Source organism: Seriola lalandi, unplaced genomic scaffold (assembly GCF_002814215.2).
Source record: "Seriola lalandi dorsalis isolate HSWRI2012SDOR001 ecotype SW California unplaced genomic scaffold, Sedor1 jcf7180002054767, whole genome shotgun sequence".
NCBI classification, from domain to species: Eukaryota; Metazoa; Chordata; class Actinopteri; order Carangiformes; family Carangidae; genus Seriola; species Seriola lalandi.
Genome location: NW_019525320.1, coordinates 795,114 through 823,113, shown reverse-complemented (window position 1 = coordinate 823,113; position 28,000 = coordinate 795,114). Strand labels below are relative to the sequence as shown.

At 42.3% G+C, this 28,000-nt stretch overlaps 1 protein-coding gene across 1 annotated transcript; it reads left to right on the top strand.

Annotated features, from left to right (window-relative positions):
- plcg1 (phospholipase C, gamma 1) lies at nucleotides 1–27,703 on the top strand. Its single transcript, XM_023425067.2, has 33 exons — nucleotides 1–259; nucleotides 1,635–1,922; nucleotides 9,448–9,600; nucleotides 10,170–10,263; nucleotides 10,410–10,457; nucleotides 10,983–11,067; nucleotides 11,203–11,286; nucleotides 11,688–11,710; nucleotides 11,801–11,870; nucleotides 11,966–12,067; nucleotides 14,174–14,292; nucleotides 14,831–14,916; nucleotides 15,354–15,474; nucleotides 15,735–15,903; nucleotides 16,090–16,212; nucleotides 16,598–16,699; nucleotides 16,972–17,159; nucleotides 17,826–18,026; nucleotides 18,242–18,361; nucleotides 18,519–18,699; nucleotides 18,917–18,994; nucleotides 19,076–19,179; nucleotides 19,304–19,397; nucleotides 19,609–19,678; nucleotides 20,410–20,573; nucleotides 20,902–20,996; nucleotides 21,166–21,392; nucleotides 21,481–21,629; nucleotides 22,156–22,270; nucleotides 23,092–23,253; nucleotides 23,356–23,444; nucleotides 23,976–24,244; nucleotides 24,337–27,703. Exons 2-33 carry the CDS (start codon nucleotides 1,706–1,708, stop codon nucleotides 24,377–24,379), a joined length of 3,945 nt encoding a protein of 1,314 aa, XP_023280835.1. The 5' UTR covers nucleotides 1–259; nucleotides 1,635–1,705; the 3' UTR covers nucleotides 24,380–27,703.
- Nucleotides 27,704–28,000: the final 297 nt, after the last annotated feature.

Below are 28,000 nucleotides of genomic sequence, written 5' to 3'. Positions count from 1 at the left end.
GAGCAGACAAACTTGCGTAGTCTTGCCACGGTTCTCGCTGTCTGCCTGCCTCTCTCTATGGACGGCCGGAGGGGAGAAGAGGAAACTGGGATTTTTATCGTCGGGACCGCAGCGCCTTTTCAGACCCTAGCGATGATTTAATCACGGAAAAGCGGGGCGCGGGGGAAAAAAAGGAGAAGGAGAAAGACGACGGGAGCGCAAGAGGAGAGAGGAGCAGCTTCAGCCGTTGGAGATGTGCGGTTGGGCCGAGATTGCGGCGGTAGGTACAAGCACAACAGCCCCTGCGACGTGTTGTTTTCCAGTTGATTTTTCTCCGCACGGTAAAGGCGAAAGAGAGGAAGAAGAAAGCGGCAAAATACCTCCTGCTACCTGGGCTTTTTTTTTTCAGAGGTGAAACCAGCCATGATTCTTCTCTTTGGCCCAGCGAAATGCTAGCACACACCGGCCCCGTTTCCACGCTGTGAAAATAGCCAGACGTTTCTTGTTACACTGTTATCCCACTCCGCTGCTATTCGCCACCAGTTGTATTCCCAATAATGTGATTTCTCATGTATCCAAAGGAAACTTTGTTGTCCTCTGCAGCAGGTTACAGGCCTGTTAGTTGTTTTAACATATCAAGTCTAAATCAGACGAAACCTCCCCGCTGCTTCAGAAAAGGCAAAATCATGTTGGAGAGAAAGTTATCTGGTGTGATTGAGCTTAGTCCACACGTTTTCTCCTTGACGGACGTTTTTTAGGTTGCAGCTGTCATTTATTTACATCAGTGTTGATGATAAATCACAGTGGTGTTACTGGAGGGTCTTGGCAGGCTTCCATTTGTACACAATACTGAGAGTAACCATAACCATGTAGAAAAATCAATAAGAGCATACATGTTATGAAATGTTTAGATTATATGCTTTGTATGCCAACACACAATTTCCCTGTTTTTCTATAATTATGACCACTTTTCTACAGATTTAATGCAGCATAGCTACGTATTATATAATATATATGCTCTTTTATTACCACATTTATTCTTTACATGAACTTATGCCGTAGGGTTTGTTTTATATGTACCGTCATGTATAAAACATTAAATAAGTTCATATTTATGTAAAACCAAGTACACTGACCTTAGATGTTCACATACTAAGCAAATTGTAAATTATGAAATATTTAGTGTAATTATTTTTTATAGGTGTCCTTCATAACAATATTTTATCTCTTGTGGCAGCATTGCTTTTGTCATATCTTACTGCTGTTTTGTTATTTTTATTGTAAGGATTTTGTGTAAATAATTTCATAACTTGACATATTTCAAGCTTTTAGAAAATACTCATACTACAAGTCCACATTTCACCTATATTTCAAAATATAGGTAGGAGTATTTTTATCAAAATAAACATTGTTTGTTTAAAATGTGTACACATGAGGATCAGAGTAATTGTAAAATAATTTGGATGCTCGTACAATTTGACAGCATTTCTGCACGTATATAAACATGTACAGGACATGTATGGTAAGGATTCCAGTATTATTTAAAACATGTGTCAACTCTTCACTGCGGTATAATGTGTGTACAGCACAGACACACTAGAAGTCCCTGGGGAATTGTTGTTTCATGGGTTTCCCCCTCTCTTCTCCTGCTGTAGGTATCCCTGTCTAGGCCTGGACTGAGCAGATTGTTCTGAGAGGAAGCGGATAACAAACAGGGGAAGTGAACATGGCAGGGACCTCAGGCTTCTTTTCCAACGGACCTGTTCCGTGGATGGACAACGACACAGAGATGAACAACCTGTACCGAGACCTGGAGCTGGGGACAGTACTGACACTGTTTTATTCAAAGAAGTCCCAGCGGCCAGAGAGAAGGACATTTCAGGTCAAGCTGGAGACCAGGACTATTATCTGGACTCGCGGCACGGATAAAATAGAGGGAGAGAGTGAGTAGCATGCGAACACAAACCCAAAACATACACACTGACATGTAGTGATGCTCTTGAGTACTGGTTGTGGCACAATGGTATTCATGCTAGAACTGGTTGGTTTACATGCATTCAGAAATATGACAACTGTAAAGTATTGTGAGATGCTCACAAAAGACTTGGTGCACGCACATGACATGATGACAAGATGGTATCGTAAACAGCTGGAGAATGATGTCAGTCACTTCCAAAATCTTTTAGATCCTACAAAAGTTCAAGTCATATCACTATGTTATTGATTAATGCATTAATATTGGTAATGCAACAGTATTTAGGGGAACTCTTGGTGCTTCCAGAATATATTAACATGCAAGAAAATTTAGAGAAACAAGGATTATTAATGTGCAAATGAAAGTGAAACAGGTAGAGGCAATCATTGTTCCTTTTATTCAGATAAAACAGCCTAATAACAATATAATAGTTTTTGTTACCTAATTCTGATGCAGCCTCCAAGACCAGATAAATACAACATTCAAGCTATATAACAATATGAAAAAAATGCCAGTTGTGCCTCCTGATCAATATCAATATTACATATTTTATTTCAGCTCTGATTGGTGAATTAAAGTAACTCTTCTGTCTTGCTAAAATGTATAGGATTTGGTTATATTGTTTGCCATTTACAGTACCTAAAAGTCTAACTCTTAGTTTTTATTTTGTAGCATTAATATAATGTTTTGAAAGAACAGGTGCAGATATTAGAGGAACAACCGGTGTTGTCCAGAAGCAGATAAATCACATCTCAGGTACAAATCCAGGGTAAACAAAAAGAAGAAGAAATAACACTTCCTGGAACACTTTAGTTGCATTAATAGGAATATACTGTAATTTACCAGGAAGCTGACGTTCAGGTTAATCTTTAACAAAACAGCGTGTCTAACTGAGGATACGCAGGGCTTCAGTGAGTCGTTAAGTTGTCTGTCTCGTGGGTAGCAGGATGCCTTGTGCACAGCTGCACTCTGCTCCGGATGCAGCAAAAAGAGCACACACACACACACACAGAAAAAAAAACACAGAAGGCTTAGTTCTTTTTGTTGTTGTTGTTGTTTTTTGTTTTTTAACACAACAGTATCATCTTCTCTGTTTCATACACATATGAGCTCATAGCTGCAATTTGATACTCTTGGAGATGTGAAATTGGCCTAGGCGGTCATTAACGTACAGGAATAGAATATGAGGGGTTTTACTGGAAGTGTGTGATCATTTGGGAACGATTTGGCCGGCTGTATTTACCCCCTTATCGATGGCAGTGAGAGAATGATGTCCATTAACTGTGAAATCAGCACTTTAGTTTGTAGATAAATATAAAGTGCTGAGAAGCGTAACTGTTTGTCCCTTGATCAAAGTGTTTTTTTTGTTTTTTGGGGGGTTTTTTTCCACAAATTTTCCTCTCAGATTGATTATTTCTCTGTTTTTTGGTGGTGTCATTGTATTTCTAGAAAGATGCTTGTTCCATGCACACGAGGTCGTGCCAACAAAGGAACTGGCAGCAGATACACAGTGGGGTCCAAAACTCTGAGACTACTTTCGCAGTCACTTGAATGGGAAAGTGGTCTCAGACATTTGGACCCCGTTGTGTATATCAATCACAGTATGATGCAATAAATGTAGGGCTGTCAAGATAGATAATAAAGTCAACTATCTAGGCAAAGCAGGATGTGGTTTCGCAGAGCAATTGGCGGTAAGAGACTTGTTAGAAGTACTGTATAACCAGGGGACATTATAAATGGAAAGGTCTTATACCTGACATATACAATCATATACAAAGTCTTTTTAAATGAAACCATGTTGAGAACGTCTGGTTTCTGAGTGTAACTGAGTTCAACATGAATCGTACTCATGTTTGAGTGTGACACGTCATTTTGCCACTTTTATCATCCCGAAAGAGCAACTCCGATGTCAAAGTGAGTAATGAGATGCACATACTCTGAATGAGTCAATTCTAGATTTTTATGAATGATCTTCCAAATTTGTTCTCACACTCTTGAGAAATGATTTGGTACCATGGTAAAGGAACCTCCCATCTCAGGTGTTGCCCACCACAGCATCAGATCCTCTCATATTTACTAGCGTTGCTCAGGAAGGGGGCTTTAGTTTTTTCATGTTGCAGAAAGACTGTCGGAGCTGAGTTCTGGGTATGACATATACCATGAGACTGATCTCTGGCCATTGTTGGCAATGTTGCAAATCAATAAACAGGACTGCTTTACACTGTTATGGGTGTTCACACGAGTTTTACATCAGTGTAATGAAGTGTCTTTGCTCAGTTGAGTTTACAGAAAATATACCGTTAAATCTGCCTGGCCAGTATATTGCCCGATATTAGCTTATATACTAAGTTGGGGGTTTACTAGATACCCCTAGCACAAAAAACGAATGCAGGTTAATACAACGGTCCTGCAATAAATCCTACCGTCATGAAGGTTATAATGTTCGGTGTGTGGTGAAGGTGTTTAAGAGAGATGCTGAATCAGCTTTATGGGCATTTTGCAGGTGGCAGTTTGTGGTGCTGTTGAATTGTACTACGTTAAAAGGGACAGATGTTTCTATTATTTTGTCCACCCCGCTTAAGCCAGAAACACCTCTCTGTATAAAGTAATACAGTTCAGCATATTCCTCATGAGTCTGAATATGGGTCTGTGTTGAGGGATCCTCAAGGCTTCTCTGACGACCAGGTAGCCGGTGCTCGGTCAGCCGCCTCTGTCCCGCTCACACTCAGCTTTCCCCACAGGACTAACGTAACCAGTTAGTTAACACGCAGGACTGTGACACCAGATTAATTTTGACAGACAGGATTCCACATTTTTCACACTTCATTACTTAATGATGGCGTGCCACAACTACTGCAGAATTGATGACGCAGTGGGGCAAAGAGCATAGTAATACTTACTCCCAATAGTTGATCGTTTTGATTATTTATGGCTTCACTGTTATTATTTGAATCCTACAACTGAAACAGTCAGTCAGTTACATGATTAGGCGATCAACAGAAAAATAATGAACGATTAAGTCGTTTACGCCATTTTAGTTTTAGTAGTTACTGATTCTCAGTTGTGAGTATTTACTGCTTTTCTCTGTTACACATAATTGTACATAAACTGGATATTTTGGCTTCTGATTCCTGGTTGGACAAAACAAGACATTTGAAGATGTCGCATTGGAAACTGGAATGGACATTTCGCCCTGTTGCCTCATGTATAAAAAAAAACTAAATGATTAACTGGGACAATACTCAGTAGATTAATGTATATTGAACATAACATAGCTGTAGCCCTTACTGTCCTTTGTCACGGAGGAATGTGAGATGTATTCAAGAGAGGGTTTTGGGAACCTGTGTGTTGTACATCATCTTTATCTCAGTGGAGTGTGAATGAGCAAGTGTCACCGGTCTGACCTGTGTTTAAAACCATGTGACGTAAATTACGTCACCAGCTACATCCTGGAAATTTCTTTGGAACGGAACCTTGTAAATAATGAAGAAATTGTCCAGTAGACTTTGTTGACTTTTCAGTAATGTAAATGTGGCTGGAAGAACCTGTGGAAATTGTCATCACTCTGACCTGCTTTTTCCATATGTTCCGCAAAGGATGCACGTGCTTTGTCGCCACAGACGTCTGATGTCATTTCAATGTGACACACCGCTCCTTTTCTCTGCACAAACTTAGTCGTCAACCCAGCTTATTTCTATAAAACATATCGACAGATTAGTTGGACGTTTACCCACAGGCAGCAACAGGGTTGCGCAATCAGCATCTACCTTTAGATTGTTCATGTCTATATGACAACATTACAGTAAAGACCAGGTTGTCACTGGAAAACAATCACAGCTCCACAGTTAGACTCGCTCCATTTACACTGTGTTAAAACAGGGAACAAAACCCATCTAGCTGCATGAAAGTTACTCATCGGGGGGGTAGGAAGTCCTCCGCTTCACTTTATCCGATGTGATATCAAAGGAGCTGGTACGATCAGCTGACGTCGAAGTGCACGCTGAAACACTGTAATGCTGTGGGCTGTCACTCGACAATTTGAAAATTGTCATTTGAACTACTGCAACTAATAGAGTTTTATGTTCAAAATATACAGTATAGCTTTTTATTTATTCTTTGGTCAACGTGTGAAGTATCAGACACGTCTGTATATTTTATAATGTAATTACAGCTGCAACTAACCATTGAATAATCTTTTCTCAATTGGCTTCTTGTTCATTTCCAATAGCCCAGATGATGCACATGTATTTTCACTCCCAAGACAAAGATATTCAGTTTGTAACCAGACATGACAAAGAAAAGTAGCATTTGAACGTCATTAACCAGCAAATGTTTGGAATTAATGGTTGAAAAATGACGATTAATCAATTATCAAAATAGTTCTCGAATAATTTTCTGTCAGTAGATGCTGTTTGTATCACAGTTACAGCAAAATAATAGCATATGATTACTTGTCAATATTGTGCAGTTGTAATTTTCTTTTCTCTGCAACACATAACACTGTTTATGTGATGTATCGAACGAACTGAAGATGTGATGAGGGATTTTGAATTTATCTGAGTGAGAAATGGGGCAGAGTATCGATCAAAACTTTTTTTTTTCTTTTTTTTTTGTCTGTCTGTACTTTCAAACTGTCACTTACCAAAAGTTTGTATCAAATACCTGGTCAGATGTAGTCTTTACTTATTCTTTGATCAGATAGTTAGTGCAAATGTATAAACAGCTGCAACTAACTAATTGTTTTCACTATCAGTCAATCTTGATTAGTCTTTGATTAATTAATTGTTTAATCGGAAAAAATGCTATGGTGAAAATGGTAAAAAAACAAAAAAACAACCTCCATCACAGTTTCCTAAAGCACAAGGTGATTTGTTCACATTATTTATTTTCTCTGAAGCCTAAAAGTTTTCAATTTTAGAGAGAAGCAGAAAATCTTCACATTTCAGAACCAGCAAATATTCAGTTTTTCTTGATTAAAAGATTTAACAAAATTGTTACCAAATAATCCACTAATTGTTTCAGCACTAGACTCCGTCCTACCTCAAACAAGGGTGTCATATTTGGTTCTGAAACTCAGGTATGTTATTGGCAATGTTTTTTTTCACAATTCCAAATAAAACCAGCCCGTGTGAGGAGCGGTAGAAATGGTGTGGAAGGCAGGACAGAGCACTGGAGGAAGTGTGGGGGTGTGCTGCAGGATACCTCCTCTCATCTCCTTTGGTAAGGTTACACCTCTGGCTATCTCTTTATTTCCTGCATCTGTCTGAGGCGGGCTCTAAATATTTTGATTCAAATGACTAAAAGTGTTTTGTAACAGATCAGCCTGTCATAGCTGCCTTGCTCTCAACGGAAGTCTGCTGGCCCGTGTAGCGGGAGAGTAAACTGAGATGTGATGTATGATTAGAGAGCTCAGCTTGGTGGATATCTGCACGAGAAGACATACTTTTTTCTTTTTCCTTTTCTTTATAACTTTTTGAATATGCACATTCTCACCTATGCACAAGCACAGATGTGGTGTGTAGGCGACAAAAGCACAGGATGTGTGTTTCGGGTGCAGGAAGAGGAGCAGGAGCTGAAAGAAGTGTGTGTGTGTGTGTGTGTGTGTGTGTGTGTGTGTGTGTGTGTGTGTGTGTGTTCAGCAGGAGAGTCATGGCTGTAGGTCTTTTAAATACTGCTAATGTAGTGCTGATAGGAACCTGCGGAGCTACTTTACAGCGGACACTCTCATGAAGTTTCTGACCCCTTCTAATAGTTTCTAACTTCTCATTAATGGAGTCGAGACAAAACCGTATCAGCTCTTTTTCCAGTATCCTCCTCAAAGATACATGATGAAGCAATCTTTGTGGTGCTTTTTTTGAAAAGTCCAGTGTAGGGAAAATTAGATATACAATAATTTCTAGATATGAGCCAGTGTTGTTAAATGGCATATCAGTGTTATTATGAACTTTGCACTGTTAATTTTTTAAAACCACAAACACCCCTAAAAGTCACACACTTGCCTTTCGGAGTCCCATCACAAACTGGTTTGTGCGACTTGCTCAACGTGTTTCAGATTAGTAAATGGTGGTTTTGGTTGATTTCAGTGGTGGGGGGGAAACCAAGTTTAATTTGGGGTCAGTATCTTCATCATCTTGTTCCTATAGAATCAATAACTATCTGTCTACTGTACATCTTTTATTTTAAGCGTACATATATGTGGTTCAGCTCATGTCCTCTGTTTCGCTGTTTTATGTGGTCAGGGGCCTGAAACTCATTCATGCTGCATGCTGGTCTCTGTGATGGAAGGTTATTGTTAGAAACTGATATATGAATAAATGAAAGTGTGAAACACTTAGGACTTGGGTGTGAAGCTCATCCAAGATCATTATTTATGGAGTTTGAGAGGTTACATGAAGACGTGATCATATTGGTGTTATCTCACAAGTTATTGATGATGTTGATCAGTTTTTTATTAAACCTTTATTTATTCAGGTTGATCCCATTGAGATAGAAATCTCATTTTCAAAAGAGACCTGGATGTACATTAAAAAAAAAACTTCTTGTTTCTAAAAAGTGTATAACTTATAGATATCTGAATTTTTAAAGTGCTCTGTAGCTTATTCCATGTATCTAGGGCATTGACTCCATATGCAGCCTTCCCAAAGTTTTCCTCAGGCATATGGTGTGTTAGCCGATCGTGTGACCGAGTTTGGGGCGCATCAACTGATCTGCCCAAGAGAGACGTAATATACGATGATAACCCCCCCACTAAGGGCTTTGTAAATGAATAGGCATGTCATGTCTTTCTGATAGAGAGGACCAACCAACCTTCTTGTAGAGGGTGCATTGATGGGGACCATAAACATCACCAGTAATAAAACGGAGGGCAGGATGGTACACTGAATCCAGGGGTTTGAGGATAGAAGGAACTGCTTGTCTATAAATCACATCATCATAAAGTTTTATCTGGTATAAAGTGTAATTGTTCAATATCAAAGTGATAATGATTAATGTGCCCTTGTAAAAGGTGCAGATTATTAAGTATTCTTGTTCAACCTTTTGCACATGTGGGCCTAAAAAAAATATAGATAAGTCATGTTTTAGTGGTTTGGCATTTGCCAAAGAAAATAAATTCTTGGTCCACAGTTTTATGTACCCAGGAAATATGTTTACAATTTAACTTATATTGTGCACCCGATTTTATATTCAAGGAAACATCTGTTAAATGTAGATAAAAATGTTATTTCCCAGGATAAATTCTGAAGAGGGCTGTACGCAACATTTGCTTTTAGCCTATGTGACCGAATCATCCAGATTTGAATGAAATCAAAATGAATGGCTTTGTTAAACCGAAATCGAATTGAATAGATCAGTGCTGATGCCGCTCAAAAATAATGAACATCATTTTTATCATTATGATGATTTCGATTTCGTCCATATCGCCCAGCTCTCCGGGAGAAATGGTGGTTCTCTGCTTTGCTAACTGTTGTAATGTTTTGTCTGTCTTTTCCCAGTCGACATTCGAGAGATAAAGGAGATCCGTCCTGGACAGAAGTCCCGTGACTTTGAGCGCTATGTGGAGGACTCGGCAGCGCGGCTGGACCAGGCTCACTGCTTTGTCATCCTGTATGGCACAGAGTTTCGCCTTAAATCACTCAGCCTTGCAGGTACGTACAGACACGGAGAGAGGCTTACATTCAGATACAAGTAGCGCATTAGCATTTTACCTTACCATCATAGGCCCTGTTCGGACCTGGTATTAACATGCTTCAGTCTTCAGTGATCTGATCGCAAGTGCTCAGCTATAAGTACTTCAGTTCACACCTGTCTTTGAAATGCGTCTTGATTGACTCACTTGTGATCATATCTCACTTCACCGCATTAGATGCATGCATATTTATATGTGAACAAGAATACTTCTTCTAGTAAGTTCATTAACTATGAACCTCCTCCAGTCAACCATTAGTACGACAGATGTTCACATTTATTTTTTTGTATTGCTTTTTGTGTATGTGAATAAATATATCCTGTGCTCAAGTCAGATTTCTTTTATTTTATAAGATCAAAGATGACAAGTTTGATCAAAACCTAGAACAGCTTTACAATCTGCACAGTATACGACAACCTCTGTACTTAGACCCTTGTTTTGTGCAAGTAACGTACCCCCCCGAAAAAATCCTTGGGGGAACCGTTTGGAAAATCATCAAAAGTGAATCATATGTTGCTTTTTCCTCAGCTACGTCTGATGAGGAGATGACCATGTGGGTGAAGGGGTTAAACTGGCTTGTGGCCGACACGCTGAAGTCACCGACGCCGCTTCAGATAGAGAGGTAAACAACGCCAATGTAAATACACACCCCATCCAAAGCTCAGGTTTTTGACAGCTGATGTAAACAGACGGCATTGTTACTTAACAGAATTTATGTTCGCATTAAATCGCTTAAATTCCCCTCTCTCTCTTCTTTTTTTTGTTTAGGTGGTTACGCAAGCAGTTCTACGCGGTTGATCGCAACAGAGAAGACAGGTAAGTCAGCTCGGTTAAAAGATGAAAACTGCAGAGGTAATCCGATCACCCGCACAGGAAATTGGTGTCATTAGGTGTAACTCAATTGTTTGGTGCACCAGTTGTGTGCCCTTTCCCCAGTGTAGCATCTAGGGCAAGTAGAAAATCAGGCTGGTAGGTGTCTGCGAAAGAGCTCTTGTTGAGGTGTAGTGAAGGAACTAAGCTCTCAGCCACACACCAGCACCTCTTCCTGCTGCAGGAAACAGACTGCAGAGGATGGAGGAGATGTACAGAGATGTTTGTCTGTTACATCCCTGACGAAAGCGCGAGCCTTTGTCACGCTGTTAGGGTATTGTCTCCTCGGGGCCAAAATTCCAGGCTGTGTAGTAAAAGTGAAGCCAGAAAAACACGAGCATGAGGGGCGTGCGTTTTGCAAGTTTTTTAAGTGTGTCTACGTGTGAATGTTGGTAGAAGTCTTTGTGGTCGTTGTACGTGCATGTCCATGTTTGTCTTTGATTTTGCAACAAAACGTGTGTATGTGTTTAGGATATCCTGTAAGGATCTGAAGAGCATGCTGAGCCAGGTCAACTACAGGGTGCCCAACATGAGGTTCCTCCGAGAGAAACTTCCGGTAACCACCTCCTACTTTATCGCTAACCCCCTTCCACTCCCATCTTTCTGCCCACTTCCCCTTTCAGTGTGATGTTGTTCGAGGCTAAAGATTTATTATCTGCCGTTAACAGCAATTGTGCTGCTTGTTTTATAGGAGTCAGAGCTGAGGAATGGAGACGTGTCCTTCAGTCAGTTTGCCCAGCTCTATCGCAGCCTCATGTTTGACGCTCAGAAAAACGTAAGTGCAGTCTTTTGTTCGGCATCCACAGATAGTTCTGGCCCAGCACTTTCATCCCCAAGCTCCCCATCTGATGCCCTGCCAAGGTACCCTTCCTCCCCCATCTGTCTGCTCTCAAATGGCTGTGAGATCAATATGGACCAGTTAAAAACCCACCATCCCCTCTGGTGGAGGCCATTAGGACACAAACACACACACACACACACACACACACACACAAACACACAGATGAGATGCAGGCAGGGAGGCTGAGGTCAGATTAAATGGATGACCTCATTGCCCCCCCACCACTAAGCACCCAGCCCCCTACAGGATGTCTATGTCCATCTACATTACGAAACATTGAAAGAACTGCACTTTGATTAATTAACTGAAATTTTCCTTTTGGACCAATTTTACAGATGGAGATCCCGTTTCTACAAAGGTAGGTCAAAACTAAACCCCATACACACACAGTGAATCTTTAGTGCAGCGTCACGGGTTACTGAAGCGAACCATCAACTTTCTCTGCCAGGTTCATTGACAGACCAGAACCGAGGATCTCCCTAGAGGACTTCAAGAGCTTCCTCCTGGAGTCTCAAATGGTAATCTCTCTGTAATCTCTGTAATCGCTCTCTTAACATTTATTTTATTGCTGATTTGCATGCTCCAATACGTCCGTGTTTATATGTGAATCCAGGAAATGTGGGCTACAGACGACAACAAGGTTCAGGAGTTTATGTTCGGCTACCTGAAGGACCCCCTGAGAGAAGTGGAGCAGCCTTATTTCCACGCAGACGAGGTACGCACACTCTCACCGCCTATCACTTTTTCTTTTCCACATCTTTTTTTCACTTCTTTTCTTGCTCTTCTTTTGGCTCTTTGCTTACTAATGGAAAATTTAAACATGTTTTTCGCCAGATATCTTTTCTGAAGCACCCCCCCCCCCCCGTATTGTTGGTGTGGGTGGAAGATGCTCAGAAATTGACATGGATAGCCATGATCTCAGCCTAAAGCACCCTCCTCCCACACAGATAGAAAAGGTTATTGACATGTGAGAGTTTTGCAGAAAGCGAGGGATGCTTTTTGTGGTCACCATAAAGCTATGATTGACTACTGAAAAGAGGAAGCTGGTGCGAGCCAGCCTGTAGGAGTTGGTACTGTCTTTCTGCGCCTGCGGTTATATTATGTTAAATAGCGTGTGTAGATTGCTGAGAAACACCTGAAGAAGAAAAATTGGTAATAAGAAAAATTATTTTTGTTGACCTGTACTGGCAAATCTGTTAAAGGCGAGCATGCTGATAGGACAGCAAATACCACCACAACTGTTTTGGTACAGACTGAATCCAAATGTTCACCCTCTGGACTTGCAGACTTCTGTCAGGGGCCCTGTTCAGACCCGGTAGTAACATCTGTCTCAGGTGATCCGATCACAAGCGGACAGCTCTAAGTTCAGGTGTGAACGCAATCCAAGACGCATTGAGGACGCATTTGAAATCCCGATCCCTCAGACCACATTCGGAGGTTTGTCTGGGCCACATTTGTCCACGTTCTTTTAGCAGTGTGAACGCAAATCCGTCCTGGGCCACATTGAAGGACCGCCTACTCCACTGGCATCTTCTGTCTCAGTCTGATTACTCCCACCACAGTTTCATAATGAACCGAAAATATTTTACTATTTCAAACGGATAAAACTTTTATTTCACTGTAAGAGCTTTGCACAGCGCATTGATTCACTCAACCCCTCCGCGCCCTGCTCGCTCTCTCTCTCTCTATCTCTCTCTCACCCTTTCTCACTCACTCACCCACACACACACATACACACACATTAAAAAAAAAACAACACATACCTGTTTATATGCATATAAAATGGAGAAGTGAGATGGAGTCACAAGTTGTCAATCGAGACGCATGCGGAGACGCATTTTAAGGCAACGTGTGAACTTACGAACTCAGAGCTGATTTATTGTGATGGGATCACTGAGGATGCATGTGAACACCAGCTCTGAACAGGGCCATGCATACTATGACTTATCTGAAGTGTTCAATCATATAGTAGTTGATATGCACAGTAACGTAACATTTTTACTTGAGCGTTAACTCCTGTCTAACTCTGCAGATTATAAAAAATAAATCCAAAGTGTTAAGCCTCTGCACATTCTGTGTGTGCTTGTGTGTGTGTGTGTGTGAAAAATCAGATCTGATTCTGTGACTGACTGAGGTCATTGCACTGCACAGTGTCAACTTGCACTGTGTCCGCTTGTTAATATATGTGTGCACTACCCACGCATTTACAAATGTTATGTACTATTTAGCAAATGTTTACAGTTTGAAATGTAGGATGTAAGTTAAGTCCGGGATTTGATTGCACATTCATTGAGCTTTTGCCTCTTTAAGTTTTGAGAGAACAGTACTTATAAGAGACACTTCATCACTCGTAAATATGGCACAAAATGATTTATTTCAAAATAATTTTGGTGCAGACACAGACTCAACATCCTTGTGGTCCAAGGCTGGATCAGATCCTGGCAGTGTGCCCTTAACTTCGTGTTAAAGTTGTACTTGGTGATGCTCTCTGCTTCCTGGTTGCTTTGGATCAGTGAGCCACCCTGTTAAACTTGTTTGCAACTCTAGTTGTATTGTTACATATATTGCAATGAATTAGGGGGCAATGAATTAGGGGTAGTCTTTAGAAAGAAGTCAGTGCACTCCAAGTGGACTCTCTGGAAGTCCAAAGAAAGTTGCCTTGAGGCTTCTGCAGACTTGATAAATTGTGGATTCGGACAGCCCCTGTCACTCTGAGACTTCCTCAGGTACACATCAGTGAAGTGTGGGAGTGTTGAAGTACAGGGCAATGCCTACGTTTGAATTCAGCCTCATTCTCACTGCTCTCCTCTCTCCTGTGTAGTTCCTGACATACCTGTTCTCCAAAGAGAACACCATCTGGGATTGTTCCCTGGACCAAGTTTGTCCTGAGAATATGAACAACCCCCTGTCCCACTACTGGATCTCCTCTTCGCACAACACGTAAGGAACGGCGGGATGGAGGACATTTATGCTCACATTTAGTTCAGCCAATTGTAATTACAGCCTGGGAACACTGAAGTCTGGCATCCTCTCTCTGAAACTTCGAACCAAAGAGGGCTTTTGAACTGACTTCATACATCAGATAAAAGTGTATTATTTAACAATTATGTCCCAGAATGAGATCCAGGCGTGTATTTTGCAGGAAAATGTATTTTTCCTGCCATTGAAAAGCGTGTGAAAGGCAGTTCAAATGATAACCTTCTGTACTAGCTGGGAAACAATACACACTGGAGCAGTGGAATGAAAACTACCATGTAGCTTTGATTATGTTTGAGTTGACCAACTGAATGAGTAAAAAGTGTTGACTCCAGTCAACAAAAGGGAACGAGCCCTTTTGATTTAGCAGTATCAATGTGTTTAGGCTACCACCATACAAAGCGTGTGTCTGTGGTACAGTCCCTGACGTGTGACTCCTTTGACAGACTGGTTAGATGTGTGTTTTTGTTTGCGTACTTTGACGTTACTCGCTTATTTTTAGCTACCTGACGGGAGACCAGTTTTCCAGTGAGTCGTCCCTGGAGGCGTACGCTCGCTGTCTGAGGATGGGCTGCCGCTGTATTGAATGTGGGTAAACACACACACAAACACAAACACACACACACACACACACACACACACACACACACACACACACACTAGAGTTTTACTACACGTACAGTAAATCACTTGTCACTTGACTTCCAACCTAATAATTAACTGTCTTACCCCTCCTCCTTACAGTTCACCCTTTAATACAGCTGCCACACCCTCACCCACGCTCACACACAGACTGTTACGTAACAGTGCTGTAGATTACCTTCCCAACAAACCCTTGTCAAGCAGGTTTTTTTTTATTTTTGTAATAGGACCAGCTTGTAGTGACTTGAAGGGTCACTTTGCTTCATAGAAAAGCAAACAAAAATGACATAAACATCTGTGTAACTTTGTAATACATGTATCTTCATGTACATATACTAGAGGAAGTTACATCGCGTGCATCGTGTATGTGTGTTTATTTTCAGTGGACTGCTGGGATGGTCCTGATGGAATGCCAGTCATCTACCACGGACACACCCTCACAACAAAAATCAAGTTTTCTGATGTGCTGACCACCATCAAAGAGCACGCCTTTGTCACATCCGAGTGAGTCTCCATGCCACCCACTCTGTGTATTTTTACAGCAGGCAGTGGTGATGAGATGGTGAAAGGATAAGAGATGACGAGGATAAAGGGGATAGGACACACACACACGCACACGCAGAAATATCAGATGAAACAATGTGGTCAGGCTGCAGTGACATCACTCGTCATTGTAGAGTGTGAGAAAATAAGATAAGTGCAGATAAGGAGGGGATTTCTATGAAATCATAACTCTGAATCTGTATCTGTGGTCCTCCCCTCAGCTACCCCATCATCCTGTCCATTGAGGACCACTGTAGTATTGTGCAGCAGAGGAATATGGCCACTCACTTTAAGAAGGTGTTCGGAGACATGCTGCTGACCAAGGCGGTGGATATTGTGGCAGATGGACTGCCCTCACCCAACCAGCTCAAGAGGAAAATCCTCATCAAGGTCAGGAGCCACCTGGAGTCATGAGAAATGATTATATATATAATATATAAATGATTTTATATATATATATATATATATATATATAAATTATATTCTTCTACAGGAAAAAAGCATGACTTGATGTTTTGTATCCAGTATTTCTGATTGTATGTTCCCTTCTTCCTCCTCTGCCTTCATCCCCTGCAGCATAAGAAGCTTGCAGAGGGCAGTGCCTATGAGGAGGTGTCCACATCCACTCCCTACTCGGAGAACGATATCAGCAACTCCATCAAAAACGGCATCTTGTACCTAGAAGACCCCATTAACCATGTAAGCATGTTCACCGGGTATAAGAGGAGTCCTGACGCTGCTTGACGAACAATGATAAGCTTGAAATCCTTTGGAAAGAAGTAGCTTCTGTTTTGAGCCGTGTGTTGTTTTATGTTTTCCGAAGTATTTTTGCTTTTAGCTGTAATAAATCAAAGCCTCATCATCATCATCTTGCAGCTGACCACTCTTTTCTGATTAACATCTATTTCATAACTGGGTTGTACTTATTCTTGGAGCCAGGCCTCGATTTTGTGGACTGTTTTTCTTGGTGTGTTGAATTCTTTGTAAAAAAAAAAATTAAAAAAAAAGGCATGTCTTGCTTACTTTGGCCACTTTGACTCTTTTGAACTATTTTTCTTCCTTGATCTTTGCTCTCTTCATCCAGGAGTGGTACCCTCATTTCTTTGTCCTGACCAGTAGTAAGATCTACTACTCAGAAGAGACCTCTAATAACCAGGGTAACGATGACGAGGAGGAGCACAGAGAGGTTAGTAGAAGTACTCTAGCAACGCTGTATAAGGATTGGAGGTCATTTTAGTTTTGAGTGCTCACATGGCTTTAGCCTTCTGCTAAAATTGGGAAAAAAATTAATATTTTGAAATTTATGAAATTTTTTACAAAAATCAATGGGGCCTGAGCATTTTCTGCTTGCTCTATATATCATGATGGTCTATTCACTTGGTTTTTCTCTGCACATGAGGAGGCGGTGTTGATAGCTCTGAGCTGAATAGCATCTCCCTCTGTTTTCTAACCTCACAGGTGTCCAATGGCATGGACCAGCACGTGACAGAAAAATGGTTCCACGGGAAGCTGGGCGCAGGGCGGGACGGGCGGCAGATAGCCGAGAGGCTGCTGTCTGAGTACTGCCTGGAAACCGGAGCTCCTGATGGCTCCTTCCTGGTCCGAGAGAGCGAGACGTTTGTTGGAGACTACACTCTATCATTCTGGTATAGTGCACGCACTTTCGCGTGATCGCTGCACACTTTACAAAGACTCTTAACTGCATTTGTTTTGGCAGCTATGGGCTGTAGATAGCACAGGACTATATAGACAAAACTACTGTTAATAATAGGAAAGAGCACATTTAAGTTCACTGCATTTAACTGTGGTAATATAAACGCAAAACCTCTTACTTTGGTTGGGAATATTATTTAGCAATTTACAGTTAGCATTTAGTTGGCGTTTACTGTTTGTTATTAACATCAGTTGAATCTGAATTACAGCCCGTCTCGTGTCTTGTTATATAACATACTGTGCTATGGGAAACTCTCCCTCACTCATTGTGTGTGTTCTGTCGAGTTAACTCATGCAAATAGTTGAGTGACGCACTGGCGGATCAATCTCACTGTCAGTCTCTCCATCATTGATTGAATGTGATTGATGTCACGATCTGAAACCCTTCACCTTCCGTCTACTTATGCAGAGCCTCGAGTGGATGTACCTAAAGCTAATCAATCTGTGTGTATGTGATTCACACGCAATGTATGGAAACAACATGTAGAGTAGGACAGCATGTTCAAGGTTAACGGGGGGGGGGGTTTTCACCGAGCTTTCACTTGGAAGATCTAATGATGACCTTCTCTTTATCTCCATGTCACTCATCTCTGCACCAGGCGTTCAGGGCGGGTGCAGCACTGTCGCATCCACTCGCGTCAGGAGGCAGGTAGCCCCAAATTCTACCTGACGGACAACCTGGTGTTCGACACGCTCTTTGCCCTGATCAGCCACTACCAGCAGGTGGCGCTGCGCTGCAATGAGTTTGAGATGAAGCTGACTGAGCCGGTGCCTCAGACCAATGCCCACGAAAGCAAAGAGTGAGTCTTAACACAGATTAGAAATAATGTTAAGTCATGAGGTACTGACCTTCAGTGATGTACTTTTTTTTTTTTAGCTACTGCTTTGCCCCATTTTTTGCTTCAACTCTGAATATCATTTTATAACTACAGACATTGTAGACTGGTCGCTGACAAGAGGTGCGAAGTGAAAAGTTGTGCCCCTGCCTTTATCTATGTTTTGTTGTTTGTCCAAGGTGGTACCATGCCAACCTCTCCAGGAGCCATGCTGAGAACATGTTGATGAGGGTTCCACGTGACGGGGCTTTCCTTGTCAGGAAGAGGGCAGAACCCAACTCGTTTGCCATTTCCTTCAGGTAACTCAGTCCTGTTGCCCCATTCAGTGATATATGTTTATATCTTATTGGCTTTTAAATTCCTTTTTAATGTACCTGGAAGAGTTGAGATTATCCTAATAACTAATATTCAAATGAATGCAAAGTAATTGACTGGATATCTGTGGTTTCTTAACAGGGCCGAGGGTAAGATAAAGCACTGTCGTGTGCAGCAGGAGGGTCAGACCGTGGTGCTGGGCACCTCAGAGTTTGACAGCCTAGTAGATCTCATCAGCTACTACGAGAAGCACCCTCTGTACCGCAAAATGAAGCTGCGCTACCCCATCAATGAGGACACACTGGAGAAGATAGGCACTGCTGTAAGTACCAGTATACAGTCTATGGTGCACTTACTTACTTACTTACTTAATCTTACTTAGAGATTAATAAACAACAAATATTGTCTGTCTTAAGAGTTCAATCAGAATGTGACTGTTTTGTTCAAAGAAATATGAATTTGTGTAGTTAGTATTCTGTGGTAAAATCCCCTGCAGCCGAATCAAAAGACCTGTTATCACACAATCTGTTGTCCAATAGGAGCCAGACTACGGGTCTCTGTATGAGGGCAGGAATCCAGGCTTTTACGTGGAGGCGAACCAAATGCCAACGTTCAAGGTGAGTATACAGTGTGGAGTTCATGTGTTGAATTCTGCACAATGAACGTGTGCGTCAAAACCTTCTGCCCTGTCTTTCCAGTGCACGGTGAGAGCCATGTACGAGTATAAAGCCCAGAGAGACGATGAGCTCTCCTTCACCAAGAGCGCCATCATCTCTAATGTGGACAAACAGGAAGGAGGATGGTGAGGGCCTGGCATAGCATTCGTGCAGGATGTAGCTCTACATTATCTATTTAGGACACCCCCCTCCCTCCCTCCCTCCTTCCCATCTGCTCAATATATCTTATCACATCTCCTTTTCTTTTAGGTGGAAGGGTGACTGTGGAGGGAAGAAGCAGCTGTGGTTTCCTGCCAACTACGTGGAGGAGATCAGTCCATCAGCGGCAGAGCCTGACAGAGCTGTGAGTATCAAACCCACAAACTGAGAGAGGGCTACAGATACACATCTGTATATTTAAAGTGTAATGAGGGCGCCTGTCCCCAATCTTCCAACAAGGAGGTCAGGCCTTGTCACTCATCTATCTGTTATCCACTGTCACATGTGTAATTTGGATTATAACTTCAAAAGAGGCGACAACTTCTATCCTAATCCTGCTCTTTTCTGTCAAGCAGGAGATGACAGAGAACAGCCCTCTGGGAGATCTACTGAGAGGAAGTGTGGACGTGTCTTCCTGTCAGATTGGTGCGTGGCCCCTCCACTTCCTGTTCGACTCTGTGCTGCAGGGCTGCAGAGCAGACAGTCACCTTGCCAGAGGGCAACCTCCTTTTCTGGCCATCATATGCTTGCACATGATCTCCTATTTTTTATCAGCCTCTTCTATTATTAATTCTTCTCCACTCAGTTTTATAATTACTCTTGCTTTTCTCCCAGATCTGTATCTGATATTTTATTGACATCCTTCAGTCCAATCAGTACACACCCATTAGTGTTGGCACATGCTCTCATGCATTGATGTGGCCTGTGTGTGTGTGTGTGTGTGTGTGTGTGTGTGTGTGTGTGTGTGTGTGTGTGTGTGTGTGTGTTTGGGTGGCTCTTTGGCTCCATCTAGTGGTTGTATGGGAAGGATGTAATTATATCTTCCTTGAACACTTTGTCGTAAGGCTTCCTTCACATCACCACTGGCAGAGAAAGTGATGATGCAGTTTAACAGTTTCTAAATTACACTGACTGTGTATCCAAAGGTAAATGAAGCCTAGACCACTCTTCATTTGCAGACAGCAGTATTGTCTCTCCATATCGGCCCCTTTTCATATTTGTTTTATTAAGTCCAGTTACTTTTTATAGATGCAAGTAAATTAAAATCCTTTCTGGTGGCTGGAGGAAAACTTTCCCACTTAAAATTGGAAAAAATGTCTTCTTCATTCCTGTTTTTCTGCACCTTTTTCTGACCCGTTTCTTTGTCTTCTCCTCAGTTGTGCGTCCTGACGGGAAGGGCAGCAGGCCCCACGTCTTCTCCCTCGTACCGAATGCCTCCATGCGGACGGGCCCTGTGCTCGACGTCGCTGCCAACAGCCAAGAGGAGCTCAAGGAATGGGTGTTCAAGATCCGTGAGGTCACCGTGACTTCAGAGGCCAAGGTATGTATACCGTGTCACGTGGCTGACAGGAAATGCAGGCTAAGATTTATAACGTGCTCATGCCACATTGTGTGTTCACAGGGCCAGTCGTGACTTGTGTTTGCCCTATAATACCCACAACCTGTATTCAGGGAACTTAGACTACGCAGTGAGCACATGCGTTGTTTGTTAGCAGCCTCACACAGTTACACACACACTCACCTGGAAGCTGTTCCGTCTTGCTTGGTGCAACCACCTGAGCAGTAGTTGCAGAGGGAAGAACAAAGCTTTAGGCTTCTGTCTGCATCAGATTAAATTTTGTGAATTTTGTTACTGTCTCTGTACACAGCTGGAAGAGGGGAAGATAATGGAGAGAAGGAAGAAGATTGCACTGGAATTATCCGAGCTGGTCATCTACTGTAGGCCTGTGCCGTTCGATGAAACACACACACACACACACACACACACACACACACACACACTCTCACTGGACTGAAAACGCACACTGGAGCATAGATGTGACTGATTTCATACCTACAGCATAATTCAGTAGTCACATGTCCAATACGAGTACAGGTAGGTGAGCACTGCCCTCTCTCTCCCTGCCTCATGTAGAGATCGGCACAGAGCGAGCCTGTTTCCGGGACATGTCATCCTTCCCCGAGACCAAGGCAGAGAAGTACGTCAACAAGATCAAAGGAAAGAAGTTCCTGCAGTACAATCGACTACAGCTGTCCAGGATCTACCCCAGAGGCCAGAGACTAGACTCCTCTAACTATGACCCGCTGCCGATGTGGCTGTGCGGGTCCCAGCTGGTAGCGCTCAACTTCCAGACAGCAGGTGCTGTATCTACCTTCTTGTCAGAGCAGATAAACACGCATATGAAAGCTTCTATCTATTTTTCTAACATTCCATCTCCTGTGCGCAGACAAGCCAATGCAGATGAACCAGGCCCTGTTCATGTTGAATGGAAGGAGTGGCTACGTCCTTCAGCCGCCCATCATGAGGGACGATAGCTTCGATCCGTTTGACAGACATACACTACGAGGCCTTGAACAAGTCACTCTAGAGATAGAGGTACAGTGGTGTGATGACTGCACTGTGTGTTTGCACGTGTGATGCCGTTATACAAATGTTTTCAGTCTGTGAGGCACACTTCCCCCAGGCCTTGAGAGAAAAGGCAGGGTGGGGGTGGGGGGTGGGGTGGCTTGCTGGTGTTCTGACAACCACAACAAGAGATTAGTGATTCTACTTTGGCTGCTGGTTTGACTGTCTTATCTACATGGTCATCAGTTGGAGCAGAAGCTGTGACACACAACTCACTGAGGTAGTTTGCACTCCTTCTTGGCGTCAGGCAAATATGAACACACGGACTTGATACATATATTTTTAGATTCGGTGTGACTTACACTTTCAAAAGATATCATTATGTCAGATGCCCACTGCAATTAATGTCCACAAATACGCTCGGAAATCATTGAAAAAAGACTTTCCTTACCAGAACTAACACAGAGTTAGACTATAGAAACCCAGCCGTAGTGTCTGCATTTATATTTCTGTGACGTGAAAAGATCTTAAGTATTCCTCTTCTTCTCCTCTGTAGGTTTTGGGCGCACGGCACCTTCCCAAGCACGGTCGTGGCATAGTTTGTCCTCTGATCGAGATCGAGGTGTGCGGGGCAGAGTACGACAGCGCCAAGCAAAAAACTGACTCAGAAGGTGAGAGTTGCTCTAATTTTAACCCTGGGTTCCTCTGCCAGTAAAGTGATACTCTGTCAGAACTGAAGGAATGAGTAGATACTGTTTACTGGATACATTACCCTCGTGTAATTTCCTGTCTGGTCCTAGAAAAACAGGAAGTTGTACAAACAACTAAGCCATGTGTGGGAATAAAAAGGGAAAACACGCTGCATAGTGTGGACATTGTTCTGGCACAGCTCTCATAAGGTTTTATGGTCTGGTTTCAGTCAAAGAAGAAACATGTTGCAATTGATGGTTAATTGTTTTGTGGCTTTATCGTATAAGGTGTTTCCCACATACTATATCATTGTATTTGCACTTTTATGTGGCAGACAGTGCTATTAGGGAAGTTAAAGGAAGGAAAGTAACCATGCTGCTTTTATTGTCATACCATTTCATACAAGCTGTTGAGTCGTGCTCTCACTGACGGACTTCTTGAGGAGTTGGCGGTTATGGGCAGTAGATTCCGAACCAGAATTTTGTTATTGTATTTTTATATTTACACAGCATAGATCCAAAATAACAAGGATGTCCAGCCTCCTCTGCTATTTTCTACTTGTTATTTATGTTCCTCCCTGTGTTTTGAAAGAAGAAGATTTTTTTCTTGCTGGATATTGACACAGCTTTAAAAATGTGTAACACAGAAACACAATATACACAATATGATTATTGAGAAGTTTGTTCCACTACTGTATCACTGGTAAAAGTAACAAAACCATCAGTAAATACATATTGTGCGTTTCTCATCTCTCTCGTTCCATCTGTTTTGGTTTTTTTGTTTTTTGTTTTGTCTTCTCCAGCTGATAACGGTCTGAACCCCACGTGGCCCCGGAAGCCATTCCAGTTCACAGTGTGCAACTCCGCATTCGCCTTCCTCCGCTTTGTGGTTTATGAGATCGACATGTTCAATGACCAAAATTTCTTGGCTCAGGCCACATTCCCCATTCATGGTCTCAAGACAGGTACACACAACAATAATACGCTCTCTGAGATGACCAAAGGTCCTGTTGTGAATCTGTGATGTAATGAAAGCCTCTTGTCTCGGTCTCCTCGTATGGCGCCAGGTTACCGGTCAGTACCTCTCAAGAACAGCTACAACGAGGATCTGGAGTTGGCTTCTCTGTTAGTCCACATGGACATCGTCAGAGGCAGGGTGAGCTGCTGTTTGTTAGAGAGCCGTTCCTAAACCTGCTCCATGATGTCTTCACTTTCAATAAACACTGCGAGCGCCGATATACAAACAGAAAGCAGCTCAAGCCAAAAGACCGCTTGGCTTTACAAGTGGGTTATGTCACAGGCCTGGGGACTTCCTAGACACCAGTAATTTACCAAGAAATTGCCTGGCATGTAACTGCTTGTAAAACCACGACGTGTCGGTTTATACTTTGTACTTTATATCAGTTCTAGAGGTGATAATAGGAGGATTTTGTTACCTTTGACAAAACAGGCTAGCCTTTTAGTTAGTAAGTTAGTTAGTTAGTAAACCTTATATTTACCATACAGATAACAGAGTATTAATCTTCTCTTCTAACTCTCGGCAAGAGAGCAAATATGTAAAACTACTCTTTTAAAATGAGCCTGTATGTAAATTCTATAGGAAGTGATCTAAAGCTCACATTTGACTAACTCCCCTGGAGTTGTCACTCTGGTGCGTGAATCATCTCTCTCCTCCTTGTTCTCTCAGGATGAAAACGGAGAGGTTCTGAGCCCGTTTCTTGCAGTTGGGGCCACATCACTGTCAGCATCTGCCCAAGCAGGGAGGGAACGTTTGGGGGACTTGAGCTCGGTGTCTTCGACTTCCTCCAGCATGTCTGCTCTGCCCCAGTCGCCGGCCCAGGCCATGGCCTACAGGGGGAGGGAGGGCTCCTTTGAATCCCGCTACCAGTCCCCTCTAGATGACTTCAGGGTGTCCCAGGAGACACTGCTGGACCACATGGACCCACAGAACAGGAGGTAAATGTTTGGTGTGTTGGTTTTGGTGTGTGCAGTGAGTTTGGAGGCGGTAGAAGATTCCAGACATCCTCCTGTCTTTGTCTTTACCTCAGGATGTTGCGGAGGACCAGAGTGGGCGGAGAGAACCGTGTCTGAGTCCAAGCCAATCAGGACGCATTTCTGTTGCACCCCCCCACCCGCCCCCCCTCAACCCCCTCCTCCTCACCCAGTCGCCTCTCCCCGTACTGATGATGTCACTGACTGCTGTGAACACTGTTTCCATGGAAACGCCCACCACCGCTTTGGCCTACATTTCAGGCAGCTCTCCCTCCCTCCATTCTCCAACACCCAACCACCCCTCTCTCTCTCGCTCTCCCTCTCTCCCTCTCTCCCCTCCCTGCCGCCCAGCCTCCCCACCACTCGCCTAATGAGAAGAAGGGACTCGGACATTAGAGGAAGGGGGGGGGGACTGAGAGGAAGCTGACCGCTGCGGACAGGAAGAAGAAACGGACATTCACAGGAGAACAAAAACAAGGCTGAACAAGTCCCAGCTCTGGACTGGTTGTTTGCAGAGCAGCTTGTCCTCCTTGTGTTTCTATGTGTGCACAACAGCTGCTTAGTTTGGAGGCTAAGAGGAGGGAGAGAGAGAGAGAGCTCTAAAAGGTATCAGTTTGAAACTGTTTCGTGGTTAAGTTTCTTTGCTCTTCTTTATTTGGCGTATATGAATATATATATTTATTCCTGCTATGCTGTTGGCCAGAGAACAGCAGCAGCTGACCTGCTCTCAAAGAGCTCCTGTCTCCATGTTTTTAATTATTAGAATTATTTAAACCTTTTAACATTCATAATGTGACTTCTTTTTTTCTTTTTTTTTTTCTTCTTTTTTTTAATGTATATGTGTAAAACACGAGGGCTCTCTACGGCTATTTTTAATGTCTCCCTCTTCTCTGCTTTGTGGAGGAATGCATCTCCAGTGTAACACCCTAATCCTGGAGGGATATTTAATTTTTTATTTTTTATTTTTTATTTTTTTTTTTTGAAGGCATCAGGAAGAAGTCAGAACCTGTTTGTGTTAGAAGCAGTGGGAGAGAAAGCAGCATCATATGTTATGTCTGCATACACACACACACACACACACACACACACACACACACACACACAGCCAGGCTTTCTTTTTTCCTTCTAACTTACATTCCAAAAAATTGCACATCATTCCATTTTCCTGCGTCGCAGGCGCCTTTACAAGCCAGTCTGACACATTCAAGGATCTGTCTCCCTCACTGAGTCTTACTGCTCAAGGATCATGTCTGTAGGAAATCTTATCGCTTCACTGTGTGATAAAGCAGGACCAGGGATACATGTCAACCCTAAAAAAAGGGGTTGTGTTCTGAGTGTTGAATGATAATTGTGTTCAAAATTGTCCGTTTTTTTTTTTTTTTCCTCTCTTTCTGATTTTTGCTCGTATCATCTTCCCCTATGTTTATAGGCGTTTTAATGGCAACACAGTCGTCTTGTCAATCAAGGGAATGTTCTTTAGGGCTGTGAGCTAAAATGACAATACTGATAACTTTGCTGGATAATGTGATGGGTCTTTTTTTTTTTAAGAACAAAATGCTTCGAGGAACACAATTATGTACATGTACTCACATTTTTAAAACATTTTCATTCATAGAGAACATGGTAAATGTTTCAAGTTTGTCTGTATACCATAAATGCTGTAATTATGGAAACTGGAGATGGAGATTGTAGTAGGATTACATGTTTAAGTGTGCAGCCCTGTGTTCTCAGGATTCATAATTGAATGTTTTAGAATTGTGGATATTTTTTTTACCGACATTTCAAGTCTTTAAACAAAATGATCATTGTTTTAATTTGTTCCTAATAGCCATTACTATAACTGACATTACTATGAGCTGTCACTCTTTTTGAGACGTATGTTTCAACACCAACAGACATCTCTTAAAGTGGTTTTGAGCTCCTGAGCAAAGGGGTTTTCCTGCGACCAGCTTGTTTTGGTTTTCAGTTGTTAACATTTGTACAATTGGAGTTTCCCCAATGTTTGAATTAGAAAAGAAATTCAGTGCTGTGAGCAAGTGAGACGGTTTGTATTGCCAGAGTAAGGGGTAAAGAAATTATGCCATGTTGTTTGACTCGCTATGTTTTGCAGCACCACACAGACATGAGGGACATTTTGTGTATGATGTTCCTGGGGAGTTTTGTCACAGCACTAAGCCGCTTTCCAGAAACCTGTGAGGATTTTAAGTTCCACTGCCATGAGATAGTTAAACCGCCACTGCCCGTGAATTTATTGTCGGCAAAATGTGCAAAAATGGAAACCGAGTGAATGCCAAACGCTAAACTTCATAGCTCATCATTCCCAACTTTAGATCCTCATTCTGGCCTCTGCTCATAAATGTTAGTCTAACTTGGTAAATAAGACTTCTCTTGAGGTAAATGTCGGTGCCCTTAAATGTGCGGCGAGTTCTCATCTCCTTTGCGTGAGAAGTGTGTTTGGGAGGAACAGACCGAGTCTAAGCTTCAGACTTTGTTGTAGCTGTGTTTCTGTGACTGATGGATGACAAAAGGTGCCTGGAGGGGGGTGGGGGGGGGGCTGGGGGTCTGGGCCTTCAGTGAGCCCATATAACCGATGGTGTTATCTTTCCAGGTTTGTATCAGAAACAGTGTTTTCTCTGTTTGTATGTGATGACTGTATGATGTAAACTCAGTATTCTCACTCAGTGTTTGACCACTGAGACACACCTAAGCCATATGGTATGATTTAAGGTAAAAGCAGGGACAGGAGCGAATACTTGAGGTCTCACTGAAAATTTTTGGCATCTTTTTTTTTTTTTTTTTTTTTTTTTTTTTTTTGCACGTCGATATTAATCCCAAAGCTCCTCCATATTACATTTATTTTTCCTCCAGTGGTCAATGAATGATTCTTGTGGAGAGCTTTCCCTCCAATGCTGCATTTCTCTTATTGCTGACCTGTCCGCTAACGTCTACGTGCCTCCGTCTGTGTACACATCACATTAAATGAAGCCACATCATTCAGCTACCCTGCTGGGCTTACAGCACCCGCACAGCCATCGGTACACCCACACAGGTGTCGTCACTCATTTGTGGATGGTGGGACCTCCTCTCAGCACTGTGTGAGCGTGTATGGACCATGTTTGACTGGCATGTCCCTGACTCTCCTGTTTGGTTTGTTGTACTCACTATGGCGGGACAACGAACTGTAAAGAGGTCAAATCAAACAGAAAGACTGAGAACTCCTGTGTGGGTGTACAAAGCCCTTAAGTGTCATTTGTTCTTTTTTTTTTTCTCCAATCTTCGTCTGTTTTGTTACTGACAGCCTCATTTACAGTCGCCTTTCTGTAATGTGCCTAAACTATGGAGAGGAAAAGTATTCATTTTAATTTTGCCTTTCATATGAAACATATTCAAGCCTGAAAAGTAAATAAAATACTTACTACTTTATACTACTTTGTCTTCTTTTCTTTGCCTGGAAAATGTGATTGAATGTAATTCAGTCAGGCGCATTTATTATCAGTCAAACGTCGTTGAATGCACCAGAGAGAATCGGTTTCATTAGCTCCAGATACTGCACCGCAGGAAGACAGTGCTTAAGTTTCAGTCTCAGATATGTTAATAGCAGCCTGAGAGTAGGTGGATTTATCTATTGCAGTCTTGATTAGCTGAAAGGGTTTTTTGAGGGTTTGTGGAGTTAATCTGTCTTATGCGATAATAACCTGAATATCTTTGGGGCTGTTGGTT